At 37.4% G+C, this 13,617-nt stretch overlaps 1 protein-coding gene across 1 annotated transcript in view; it reads left to right on the top strand.

Moving 5' to 3' along the window:
- Nucleotides 1-13,617, top strand: part of MUC6 (mucin 6, oligomeric mucus/gel-forming) — a 69,216-nt gene that overhangs the window by 39,817 nt on the left and 15,782 nt on the right. Inside the window, exons 17-31 of the mRNA XM_061380416.1 lie at nt 88-249; nt 1,185-1,279; nt 1,900-2,032; nt 2,923-3,172; nt 4,259-4,311; nt 4,417-4,526; nt 5,253-5,404; nt 6,135-6,276; nt 6,726-6,836; nt 7,939-8,124; nt 8,576-8,815; nt 9,756-9,912; nt 10,746-10,889; nt 11,400-11,462; nt 12,453-12,500. Of these exons, the coding sequence (XP_061236400.1) occupies nt 88-249; nt 1,185-1,279; nt 1,900-2,032; nt 2,923-3,172; nt 4,259-4,311; nt 4,417-4,526; nt 5,253-5,404; nt 6,135-6,276; nt 6,726-6,836; nt 7,939-8,124; nt 8,576-8,815; nt 9,756-9,912; nt 10,746-10,889; nt 11,400-11,462; nt 12,453-12,500 (2,046 nt within the window). The remainder of the gene's footprint in view (nt 1-87; nt 250-1,184; nt 1,280-1,899; nt 2,033-2,922; nt 3,173-4,258; nt 4,312-4,416; nt 4,527-5,252; nt 5,405-6,134; nt 6,277-6,725; nt 6,837-7,938; nt 8,125-8,575; nt 8,816-9,755; nt 9,913-10,745; nt 10,890-11,399; nt 11,463-12,452; nt 12,501-13,617) is intronic.

Here is a 13,617-nt window from a genome sequence, read left to right as displayed (position 1 = left end):
CATTTTCTCACTATTATAGAATGAAGCATAGACCATTGTGTACATGATTTAATTTCCCCCCATCCCTTGCATTTCTAATGTTACTAGGTTTGTGTGGCAATTACAATGGAGACACTACAGATGACTTCATGACTAGCATGGATATCACTGAAGGGACAGCCTCCTTGTTTGTAGATTCCTGGAGGGCAGGAAATTGCCATCCTGCTTTAGAGAGAGATACTGACCCTTGTGCTTTGAGTCAACTGAACAGTAAGTAGATGACCCTGTTGTAACTGATCTCTCCAGCCAGCTTTGTCTGACTCTTCCATAAGCTCATACCAAGGGAATGAGAGAGTTTAAGAGAAGCAGAGACTGAGACAATTGAACATCACAAATTCTGTCACTAACAAGACATTTCTGATGTCTAGGATACATAGAATCATAGAATAGTTAGGGTTGGAAAGGACCTTAAGATCATCAAGTTCCAACCCCCCTGCCATGGGCAGGAACACCTCCCACTAAACCATGTCACCCAAGGCTCTGTCCAACCTGGCCTTGAACACCGCCAGTGATGGAGCATTCACAACCTTCTTGGGCAACCCATTCCAGTGCCTCACCACCCTAACAGAAAAGAACTTCTTCCTTATATCTAATCTGAACTTCCCCTGTTTAAGTTTTTACCCGTTGCCCCTTGTCCTGTCACTACAGTCCCTACTGAAGAGTCCCTCTCCATCATCCTTATAGGCCCCCTTCAGATACTGGAAAGCTGCTATGAGGTCTCCATGCAGCCTTCTCTTTTCCAGGCTGAACAGCCCCAACTTTCTCAGCCTATCTAGTATATATGCTTATGTAGTATAGATATAGAGATCTGGGATTGAGATTATGAATGAGAGGCATTTGGTGATATTCCAGTGAAATTGCAGTGTCCATGGATGTCTTAGTCTTGCTCCGAAGTGCTGTGAATGAAATTTTTGCCTTTTCAAGTCTCTATTGCTATTGGTTTAACAAAACAAAAAGCTCTACTGAGCTGTTTGAGCAAAAGTATAGTCTAAAGTATAGTCTGCAAACTAACAAGCTAAGAAGCTGCCTTTTGTTCATCATTGCCAAAAGCTCAGCTAGAGTGGTGTGTCCGGACTTTTTTTTTTTCAAATTCTTTTTATTTTTCCTTTTTCCTATCTTTAATGTCCACATTTTACTTTCACTAGAAATATCTGCTGAGACTCATTGCTCCATTCTTACCAAGAAGGGTACAGTGTTCGAGAAATGCCATGCTGTGGTGAACCCTATTTCTTTCTACAAGGTAGGAAATTATGGTAGACGTTGTACAGAGGGAGTCCAAATATGAACCAAAACGTCCTAATATAAAGTATCCCGCTCATTTGGATCAGCAGCGCATAGAAGCTAAGGAACTGTGGTTTTGAAAGTCACGCCTCCACCACACTAAAATTCCCCAATAGGCACCAGTGCTGTCCATATGAATCAGAAGGTATTTTTGCACATGCTTCACTTCTCCATGTTGACAACTTTAAATATGCAAAGTATTGATTTTCCCATGTGCTTAATTGAGCTCATTCTACTTGTGAATCTCCACATAACATTTTGAAAATTAAAAATGAAAAGCAGTGGATAAACAAAGGCATTTTTTAGGTACTAAGTATTTTTTATTCATGTCAATATTTTTCATCAGTTATTATGCAATAATATGTATTTTGCTGACTTACGTTTGAAAGTTAGCTTGGAATCATTTAGGTTGGAAAAGACCTTTAAGATCATAGAGTCCAACTGTAAACCTGACACTGCCTACTGCTAAACCATGTGCCTCCACAAGAGATCTGCACAGCTTTTAAATACCTCCAGGGTTTAGCACTTCAAAATTTCTGCTCCCTAGTAACAGAGTTTTCTCCGTGTATTTGGTTTCAGAGATGTGTCTACCAAGCCTGTAATTATGAAGAGACCTTTCCTTACATTTGTTCTGCTCTGGGATCATATGCACGAACATGCAGTTCAATGGGTTTAATCCTTGAGAACTGGAGAAACAGTATGGACAACTGTAGTAAGTCACTGAACCAATTCATTATAGTCTGCCATCAGGTGAATGCATGCGTGCAGGTCTATCTGTTTCCATTTAGAATATTCCCATATTTGATTCACCTAGATGAAACTGAATAAGAGCAAGAACGTATTTTAAAACTACTTGCCAGTCACTAGAAAATAACTACTTATTGCTCAAGTCGGCCAACCAGCAGGTTTAAAAGCCATATTCCCAGGAGCTGCTGGTTTCACCAATGTGTCATAACACAGCAAAAACCATAAATGGTAAAGCAGTATTCTAAACAGCATCCAAATCATCTTAATAATAATGGGGAAAGTAGTGAACAGAAAAAACAGAGAGAAAAAGCAGAAATGGGATAACAGATGTCCAATTACTCAATACCCTGTAGTCTGTTTCAAAAAAGGATTATGTGAGATAACTCATGCTCTAAGGTGAGCATGTGGATGTTCCCACCACTTAAAAATTAAGTGATGGAATAGAGAAATTAACAAAGCTATACTGTACCTTAAGATAAGAAAGAACTAGGAAAAAATCTGCAGATGATATATGCTATTATGCAACTTAGACATAGGCAAAGTTTTCAGTTACTCAGAAATACATTGGTATTTCTGCAAAGCTTCTCTTTGCATTGTTTTATTCTAAGATGCACAAAGGAGCAATAAGGTATTTAACCTTCATAAAACTTCAAACCAGCTACATGGTTGGGGTTAAGACCTGGTCTGAAATATTTTTTTCTAGAGCTCCACATCCACAGGAAGAGAATCAATAGGACGCATTAAGCATTGAAGCTGTTGACACAATATAAGCAACATATTATGAACATAGTTATCTTTCACAAGGAAGAGGATAAGTAAATTAAGTTTAATATACACTCTTGTCTTGTTTAACAGCTATTACTTGTACTGGCAATCAGACATTCAGCTACCACACTCAGGCATGTGACAGGACATGCTTGTCACTCTCAAACCGAGCCCTGGAGTGTCATCCAACTGACATCCCTATTGAAGGCTGCCACTGTCCTCAAGGACTGTACTTGAACCACAAGAATGAGTGTGTTCGTAAATCTTATTGTCCTTGCTATTTAGAAGATAGAAAGTACATCTTGCCTGACCAGTCAATAATAACTGGTGGGATTACCTGGTAAGTATGTCAAGTTTGAAGATTAACACACTGAAAATGGAGGCAGGGGGTCTTCATGTGTCTCTATTGAGGGTTAATGTCAGTAAGTAGCTAAGTACCACATAGCTGCTTGCTCACTCCACTTCAGCTAGATGCAGAAGAGAATTAAAAGGGCAAAAGCAAGAAAATTTGTGGGTTGAGACAGACAGTTCAGTAACTTTCTTTATTATTAATAAGCAAAAATAAGCTTATTTAATAAACAAAGCACCATGAACAATTAAAGCTAAACATCAGCAGGCAGATGTTTAGACATTTCCAGGAAACTTGAATTTGTCATACATAATGGTTACTTGGGAAGACAAGCACCATAACTGAACATCCCTTCTTTCTCCTTCTTTACCTGTGCTTTAACTGCTGAGCATGATGTTGTATAGTATGGAATCTCTCTTTGGCCAGTTTGGGTCAGCTGTCCTGACTATGTCTGCTCTCAGCTTACTCTTGGGGCAGTGTGAGAAGCAGAGAAGGCCTTGACCCTGTTCAGCAATAACTAAAACAACATCATGTTATCAACAGTGTTTTGGTCACAAATCGAAAACAGCACCATCAAGCTTCTACAGAGAAAATTAACTCATTTCCAGTACATTCTCCCTTACTTTTAATACTAAAGGTCCGTTTTTTAAGAAATCATTTTTGCCCTTTCTTAAAATACAAAGATTCTTAAATGAATAAAAAGCATTTAACTTACCTTAAGCTTGGAAATATTAGGGGAAAAAGTAGAAAATAATACGTAAGATCTGATTATTCCTGGTAAGAGATTTTGTCAACAGCAAACAGCAGCATATGGACAGCTATATACAAGCCTCAAGAATTCTTTGATAGGCCATCATAATAGTGAATGGCTTACTATTCACTTTCAAAACTGATGTTACTGTATACTACAAAATGTAAAAAGACAAGTTGACTCATTCCATTTTGAAGGACGCAGAGGAGCTAGTAGCATAAATGAAACACTTCCAATGACAAAAAACATGAAGCCACTTCACAAAGAATTAGAATGTCTTTCTTAGGAGTGAATTGCATTGAAATGCCTTTTTTCCTCCTCCCCAGCTACTGCGTTAATGGAAGGTTAAGTTGCACAGGCAGACCTCAAAATCCTGCAGGTATGGGTCTGATATGGTTTACTTAGAAACATATTCTTTTTCCCCATGTTGCAAAATCGCTACTTCACAATCTCTGCCATGTTTGTTTTTCTTCCTTTTTCCTAGAAAGCTGCAAAGCTCCTAAGAAATATATATCATGTTCTGATAGTTTAGAAAACAAGTATGGAGCTGCATGTGCCCCTACCTGTCAGATGCTTGCTACTGGAATTGAATGTGTAAGTTTCAGAGCTCTGTGATATTTATCCTCTTGAGAGAGAAAGAATGTTCTGGTTGTTATTTAGAACTTTACTATGTTCCTTCTAACGTTCCTTCTAGTGAAATGAGATATTTCTTCTAACGTGATACAGTTAAACACCAGACTTCTTTCCACAGACTAGACACTAAAAATTTACGTATAGTCAAGAAGTGGTTAAAGGAATTAAAGTACATAAATTAACAAATTAAATTTGATTAATTCAATAGAATAAAAATCCATTAAGGGTTCTTAGCTACATGGCTATCATCTCTGGCTCAGGTACTACATAAGCTGCATGTCACTGGAAATTGATAGAACATGAAGTTTATGCTTCATGTTCTATTCTTTCCCAACTATGTGTTGCTGATGGTCAGAGGATGCAGGAGATTTAGGCTAGTGGACTTCTGATAGGATTTTCATTAAGGAAACAGAGTAATTGGAAGAACTGTAATAAAATTCCTTCGTATAAAAAAACTTCTGTTGTACTGATGGAGTCTCTTCAAGTATGTTTAATACCTTACACAACAGGTATAATAGAACTTCAGTGAAACTAGTTAACTAGTACACTAGTATGAAGAAAATCACAAAACTGAAATCAAGTCAAAATTAGAACTTAGCACAGGCTCACTCGTGACACCATTCACGTAGATATCACAAGATAAAATGCATCTCACGTTTCATGTTACAATCTGTTGATCTTTACCAGATACCAACTAAATGTGAATCTGGCTGTGTCTGTGCTGATGGGCTATATGAAAATCTAGATGGCAGGTGTGTTCCAGCTGAGGAGTGTCCATGTGAATATGGTGGTCTTGCTTATGGAAAAGGTGAACAGATCCAAACTGAATGTGACATCTGGTAAGAAACACATTTTTCCATTGTGGAATCTCTGCTTCGTTAAACTGTACAACTCCAGTGTCTAGTTGACAGGAGAGCAGGAAATGGCAACAGCTGAATGGAAGAAATACAGTAACAAAGCACAAAGGTGATAAAGACAATCTTAGTATCTTACAGTCTATATGCATAGATAAAAGAGTCATGGTATGTGCTTCAGGGATAATTTCTGCCATATGCATATCCAGGAATAAGGGCATCCAGTAGGGCCTGTAACTGTAAACTATGTAAGGTCAAAGATTAACAACTCCACCTAAATAAAGATGAGAGCACAATCATCCTTCTTTTCTATAGATGAAAAGAAATCCCCCCCAAAAGTTTGTTTCCATCTCTTTAGCAGCATTCTCAATGTATTTTATTCTCCTTTCCAGTTACTAATCTAGTATTAAAAAAACACTGCTATACAAACTACACAGGACAGGGACATCTGTTCTCAGTAAGAGCAAAAATAAATGAGTTTTATATTCTTTCATGAAAAAAGAAAGCAAAAATGACTTAAGATTTCTTCTTTATCATGAATTTATTTTCTAAAAAATCTATAACTTATGGTTCTTGTATTAATTGTAACTTGGTCACAGTGCACACAAGTTAATTAAATGATTATTTTATCTGTAAAAGTGTGTGTATATAAAAAGAAGCAGGTTAAGGTGGCATTTCTTTGAAATCTGAGTATGGTTTCTCTTCTTACTCCCAGCACTTGCAAAAAAGGCAAATGGAAATGTGTTAAGAAATCAGTGTGTTCCTCAACATGTAATCTGTATGGAGAAGGCCACATCACCACTTTTGATGGACAGCGTTTTGTGTTTGATGGCAACTGTGAATACATATTAGCTATGGTAATCTGCCTCTTACTGCTTATTTTGGCAGTATCTCAGCATCAAAAAATAGCTTGATCTAAATGGCTAATGAAAATATCCTAGGATGCATCTATATTCAATAGAGAACCTTGAATCTTTATAAACACTTGTTTTTATATTTTCTGCTTATTTGAATACGTTAGATGAAGAGACTTCTCAAAATACATTTTTTTTCTCATGCAGTTACAACCAATTTTACATTTAATAACATATTTAAAAAGTCATTGATATATACCTATTCTGTACCAGCTAATTATATCTTTTAGGGAAGTGATGTCAGTTTGAATAAAAAATCAGAGGTCATCACCTCCCAAAACAGGCAGAATCAGTCACGATACTTTAAGCTTTCTTTACTTTTATTTCTGTTTTAAGTTGGAAGACTTTTGGGGTTTTCTGCTTTTTGTTATTTGTTTTGTTGGATTTTTTAGGATGGCTGCAGTGTTAATAGACCGGTTTCCTCTTTCAAAATTGTTACCGAGAATGTCATCTGTGGGAAATCAGGGGTTACATGCTCCAGATCCATTAGCATTTACCTTGGGGTAAGATTTTAATTCTGCTATTTATCCAGCTGAATAGTTATTTTAAGCCCATGTTTGCTGCCCCTTTGGAAGCTTTAGCTGTATCTTAAGTGATGTCTTGGAAGTAAAATGATGTGCTATGACTAGAACTTCAGGTTTAGTAGGAATTGCCATCACTTTTTTTTTCTTCAATTCACATGTCAACGTTTCAGTCCCTAAACTTCCTGCATATGTGGAGCCATTCAGAAAGCCAGTACAAAGATGCAGATTTCCCCTGCCAAGCCTGTACTGATACTGGGGGTTGCCCTGACCCAGGTGTAGGATCTTACACTTGGCCTTGCTGAATCTGATAAGGTTCATATGGGCCCCCTTCTTGAGCTTGTCAGGGTCCCTCTGAATGTCATCCTATCCCTCAGGTATGTCAACTGCACCATTAAGCTTGGTGTCATCAGCAAACTTGCTGAGGGTGCACTCAATTCCACTGTGTATGTCACTGATGAAGATATTACACTCTACTGGTCCCAGTACAGATGCCTGAGGGACGTCACTCATCACTGTTCTCCATCTGGACTTTGAGCTGTTGACCACTACTCTCTGGATGTGACCAGCCAGCCAATTCCTTATCCACCAAATCCATATCATCTCCAATTTAGAGAGATGAATGTAGTGGGGGACCGTATCAAAGACCATACAGAAGTCCAGATCGATGACATCCATAGTACTTCCCTTGTCCTCTTGATGTAGTCTCTCCATCATAGAAGGCAGGACTTGCCGCTGGTGAAGCCGTGCCAGCTATCTCAAACCACCTCCCTGTCTTCCATGTGCCTTAACATAGACTTCTAAGAGGATCTGTTCCATGATCCTCCCAGGTACAGAGGTGAGGTTGACAGGCTGGTTGTTCTCAGGGTCCTGCTTTCTACCCTTTTTAAAAATGGGTGCAATGTTTCCCTTTTCCCAGTCATTTCGGGACTTCACCTGGCTGCCATGACTTTTTAACAGTAGGAATGTCAAGACAGGTTGTAGTACCATAGCATCTGATCTTTGACAGTATGACACAGAATAAGGGTAATACTGAAACTGAGTAAGTTATAATGTCCAGATAAATAGATGCATTTTATTTCAGAATTTGACATTCATACTGCGAGATGAAACCTTCACTGTATCTGGAGAAAATCCCGGAGTACAATATAATGTCAAAAAGAACGCTCTTCATCTGATGTTTGATGTCATTATCCCAGGAAAATACAACATGACTCTTATCTGGAATAAGCACATGAACTTCTTCATCAAAATCTCCAGAGAAACACAGGTATTGCAGAATAACATGGCCAGTAGACCATCCTTCAATTCAGACTGAACTGCACATTTGATGAAGGTTGCCTTGACTCTGTGATGGCAAAAGTTTTTCATAGATGCATAGTTCTTTTTCATCCTTATTTCCAAAACAGCAGAGATTTCTCACTAGAGGTTGGTTTTTAAGTGACTACCCTACTACATTCAGGAAATTCTTGAGCTAAGTGCTTGTGTTTTATACAACTGCATGTTTGAATCTCATCTCTAAATGAGGACAGTTTACAGTTTACTGGAGAAACACATTCATCCAGTGATGAACAAAACCCATGCACAAGATGCTAAGAATGTATGAGAGAGTATTTATAGAACATATTCACTACTAAAGCATAGGAAATTATTAGTAATCAAAAGGGAAAGCAAGTAATTATAACTTGCTGAACTGATGTTGCTGCTTTCATTTAATCTAGGAAACTATATGTGGTTTGTGTGGGAACTACAATGGCAATATGAAGGATGATTTTGAAACTCGAAGCAAGTATGTAGCATCAAATGAACTGGAATTTGTCAATTCTTGGAAAGAGAATCCTCTCTGTGGGGATGTATACTTTGTAGTGGACCCCTGTAGCAAGAATCCTTATCGTAAAGCATGGGCAGAAAAGACATGTTCCATCATCAACAGCCAAGTCTTTTCCACCTGTCACAATAAGGTAAGAATTGATTTGGCCTTCTTTTTATTTATAGGCATAATCTGTATTCTTCCAAAAACTCACACTCCAACGCTTTATTTTCTCTTCCCCAAAATATTTTAATACTATATATATATATATAAAATGTATTATGGCCCTCATTTACATTAATCCTTTCATCCTTCTGTTTGCACTTTGCCAGCCCTTTTGTAAGCACAAAATCTAAGTATGGCATTAACTCAGAAGTCAAAAATATCAGAGTGAAAAAAGAATGAAGATTTAAGTATGAGAAATCAGTCAGTCTGTTGATGATGCCTGATACTGATTAATGCACTGTTTACTCTTTTGAAACAATTTAGCCTCGTTAGAAAATAGAATTTAAGAAAGGCCTGAAAACCTTTGTTATCACTAAATCAACAGCATCACTTAAAAGATGCAGATCAACCCAAGAGCAAGATACCATCATCCCTCCTATTTGTTTAAAGTTACCCACTTTGTGGAAATAAAAGTATTGCATAGTTCATTATAAACATTAAAACTTCCTTCTGAAGGAAAAGGTCCATTTTCAGAAGGTGAAAACAAGTGAGAAATGTCAATAATGCTGCAATGCTCGTGCATATCCACAAAGGGTATACAGCTGACAGACACTTGTGTCTGAGTGGATGTGAGGGTTCTGGGTGTTTTTTAAGCTGACTATGCATAAAATGTTCAGGACTAGAATTTAGAAATACATATCTGGCAAAGCATGATCAGTTTTTATTGTTAATGTGGAGACACCTATGTTCTTGCTAAAATGATTTGTATGAAGTGGGATTGTAATTGCTTTGACAACTGTTCAGAGGAAATAGTAGTTACTCTCATTTAATGGAACATGTATTGTTTAGCTCAGGGAAAAACACTTTCTTAACAAATAGGCACAGAAGAATCCTAAGAAAGTAATTATTTTGTTGTTCCAATGCAGGTGAATCGCATGCCCTATTATGAGGCCTGTGTTCGAGACTCCTGTGGTTGTGACATTGGAGGGGACTGTGAATGCATGTGTGATGCTATTGCAGTATATGCCATGGCATGCTTAGATAAAGGTATCTGCATTGACTGGAGGACCCCTGAGTTCTGTCGTAAGTTTCTTCAAGCTCTCTTTAAAAAGTTGAAGTGATTATTATTCTAACTGTGAGTATATTAATATGGCAACATAGGTAATTGCTTAATAAGCACCTCCAAATTTGCATTTTCTCTATGGGCAAATAGCTGACTTCAGTCATAGAGTCATAGAACCGTCAGGGTTGGAAACGACCTTAAGATCATCAAGTTCCAACCCCCCTGCCATGGGCAGGGACACCTCACACTAAACTATGCCACCCAAGGCTCTGTCCAGCCTGGCCTTGAAAACCTGCAGTTTTCATGTATGCTAAATTAACCAAAATATTGTATTTCTTTTTACCATGGATGAAAGAGAAAATAATGTGGTTCTGGAAGGCAGACTGTTTCCTTTGCTACCACTGCATAGTGAACTGTCAGTTTCTCAGCAGAAGGAGTATGAAATTAAAAAAGATTATGTTGAATTTTAGCTATGATACAATCACCTTCTGTGTGGACAGAAAGGAAATAAAGACTGCTGTGTTGGCTGGAACACTGTAAAACAGGAAAAAGGTATCAAGGCATTCCAGAACACCGTATATGGAGGGTAAAAGAGGATAAGTGTTATAAATCAATGCTGGAGTTATCTATGATGATTTCTTTTCAACATTCCACTATATTATGCATTAAAAATAGTGGAAATATTTTCATAGTGCATTTAAAAAACAAAACTTACTTTACTTCAGCATAAATTTCAATTTATATCTGAAGCTAATAATTTAAATGAAAATTTTGTCCTCCCTTTAGTTCTTTGAAAATAACATGTTGTTAATTAGAAAAATTCTCATTTCTCTCTTGCTTTTACCTTTTTCAGCTGTTTATTGTGAGTATTACAACTCTCATAAAAAAAAAAGAAATGATGATGGTTATTCCTATGGCTACAACAATGACAACTGCACCTGGCATTACAGACCTTGTAACTGTCCAAATCAAAACTACAAATATGTCAACATTGAAGGTAATAAGCTATACTAGTGTAAACAAGGGAGCAATAACCTAGTAATTGTTTTCAATGCTGTTTTTTAAAACAGACATAACACAGTTAAATAGTGATACCCTAATTGATGCTACCTTTAAAGCAGTTTTGCTGACCTTTACCTTACAACTTCTGCTTTAAATACATAATCAATTCAGTACCTGTACTACATCTAGCTTTATATTGAGCTCAGCCTATTATGAAGAGAAATTCTCTGGCTTGCAACAAATCAAAAGAATATGCTGTACTTTTGTAAGAAAACATGGAGAGAGCAGTTAATATTTTTATTAGACAAATGGATATAGCTGGAGAAAGCAAAAGAATTACTATGTGAACAGATCCTTCTTCTGAGGATGACAGTGGAAATGCTTATCTCATTCAATCAATACCATTTTTCAGTAATAGAAATCTAAGATACTAGATAATAAGTGGTATAAATTAAATGGTGCTCTCTGAGAAATGTAAACCAAACTTCTCTTCCCCTTTCTTCAGGCTGTTACAACTGTTCTCATGATGAATACTTTGACTATGAGAAGAAAAGATGTATGCCATGTGGTAAGCAGCAACCCATACATACTCATTCCTTTCCTGTACAGTAACTGGAAAAACAATACTAACACATTCTGTATTCTCAAAGAAGGTATTTTTCCTAGTACCTCTCAATTAATCCATGTTCATCCAAATGTAAGTTTCCTTCAAAATAACCCCATTACTCTATTGCTGGTATGTAAAACTTCATGTCATAAGTAAAGGAATGAAAAGAACTATTAGAAGAAGAATTAGGGTGAGGAATGCTGTAATACAGAGTTGGGTAATCCTGGATGATTTTAGTTAGCAAGATGAAGAGTTACATTCGTTGTAAATGTGAGTACTTTTAAAAATGGAGGTCTTCTTGAAAGTGAATCAGTGTTCTGATCTGCATGAAGGCCTGCCCCAGTCCAGCTGTTACTCTCAGATATATTCAAATGCTTTCACAAAAAAAGGGAACATACAGAAGAGGATCAGACCTAGCTAATGGGATTTACATAGCAAATGTCTTTTTAAAGATTTTTTTTATATATATATATTAACTTATGGTTTATTCCCATGAGGTTTACTTCTATGAAAGCCTATCATATTAAATAATGTTTTGGATAGTTTCTAGCTGCACAGTTTGTTTTTTCATACAGATATAAAACACACCCAAGGACAATTTTTCTCACAGAATTCTAACTTGTGTAATCAGAATCTTAGCCAGTGATTAATCTTATTTCTAAACAAAAAGCATATTTCCATTATCCCTGAAAAGTGAGGACTCCCTTAAGCATAAAAATCATAAGAAAGGTAGCAAGAACTTAATCATTTTTATTGTAAGATACATTGACTTCTTTGTCATTTAAGTCCTTCAACGTGAAGTTTACCACCGAAACATGTAATATTAAGCATTTTCAGAAATACCTCACTAATTAACACAATCCTTTGAATCTAATCTAAAATTTGCCTTATTTAGAATTTTTTAATATGCTTTCATTCACATACTTAACCTGTTTTACCTTTACACAACAGGACATGCAATCAGTAGTACCACACCTGAAACATCTCCACCTTCAACAGGTTAGTTTATGTAGTTGACCAAACTAGTACGTATACATTGATATACGTCCTCATATTTGTATATAAGGTAAGCAATGTCCTTTTTTTCGCGACATAGTAGCATCACCAGTTTCACATTCAGGAGATGCAATAATGAAAAATATCTTGGTTTCATAATTATCATAAAAATTTACCCAGAAATACTTGCTAGATGTCTGAAGAAAAAAATTATGAGACAGTGATATTTCCTGAGTATACTTAGGCACTTCCAGATACTCTGTAATAAAATATTTCTGTTACTGAATAAGGACTTCCGTCTTGTCTCTGATGGACAGAGGCATTGAGTTCAGTCTCACCAAGTTTGTAGATGACACCAAGCTGAGTGGTGTGGATGACATACCTGAGGAATAGGATGCATTCAGAGGGACCTGAACAAGCTCAAGAAGTGAGCCCTTGTGAACCTTATGAGGTTCAACAAGGCCAAGTGTAAGGTCCTGCACTTGGGTCAGGGCAACCCCCAGTATCAGTATAGGCCGGGGGGGTGAAGGGATAGAGAGCAGGCCTGAAGAGGACTTGGGGTTACTGGTGGATGAAAAACTGTATGTGAGCCAACAGTGTACGCTCACAGCCCAGAAAATTAACCATATCCTGGGATGCATCAAAATAAGTGTAGGCCTGTAAGCCAAGGGAGGTGATTCTGCCCCTCTCCTCTTCTCTGGTGAGACACCACCTGGAGTACTGCATCCAGCTGTAGAGCCCTTATTAGTATGGGAAGAACATGGACCTGATGGAGCAGGTGCAGAGGAGGGTCACAAAAATGATCAGGGGGAGGGAACACCTCTACTATGAGGAATGGTTGAGAGAGTTGGAGTTGTGTTCAGCCTGGAGAAGAGAAGGCTCCACAGAGATCTTATTGTGGCCTTTCGGTATTTAAAAGGAGCTTATAAGAAAGATGAAGCAGATATTTTAGCAGGGCCTGTAGCAATAATACAAGAGGTAGTGGTTTTACCCTTAAAAGAGGGTAGATTCAGACTAGGTAGACATTTTCTATGATGAAACACTGGAAGAGGATGTCAGAGAGGTTGTGGATGACACATTCCATGTTGGGCTGTATGGGTCTTCGAGCAACCTGATCTAG

The sequence above is a fragment of the Neopsephotus bourkii genome, unplaced genomic scaffold, assembly GCF_033783945.1.
Source record: "Neopsephotus bourkii isolate Nb327-2 ecotype Australia unplaced genomic scaffold, CSIRO-AGI_Nbou_v1 NB_1792, whole genome shotgun sequence".
In the NCBI taxonomy this organism is placed as follows: domain Eukaryota; kingdom Metazoa; phylum Chordata; class Aves; order Psittaciformes; family Psittacidae; genus Neopsephotus; species Neopsephotus bourkii.
Note: the sequence above shows the minus strand (reverse complement) of the source record. Positions and strands in the feature narration are given on the sequence as shown.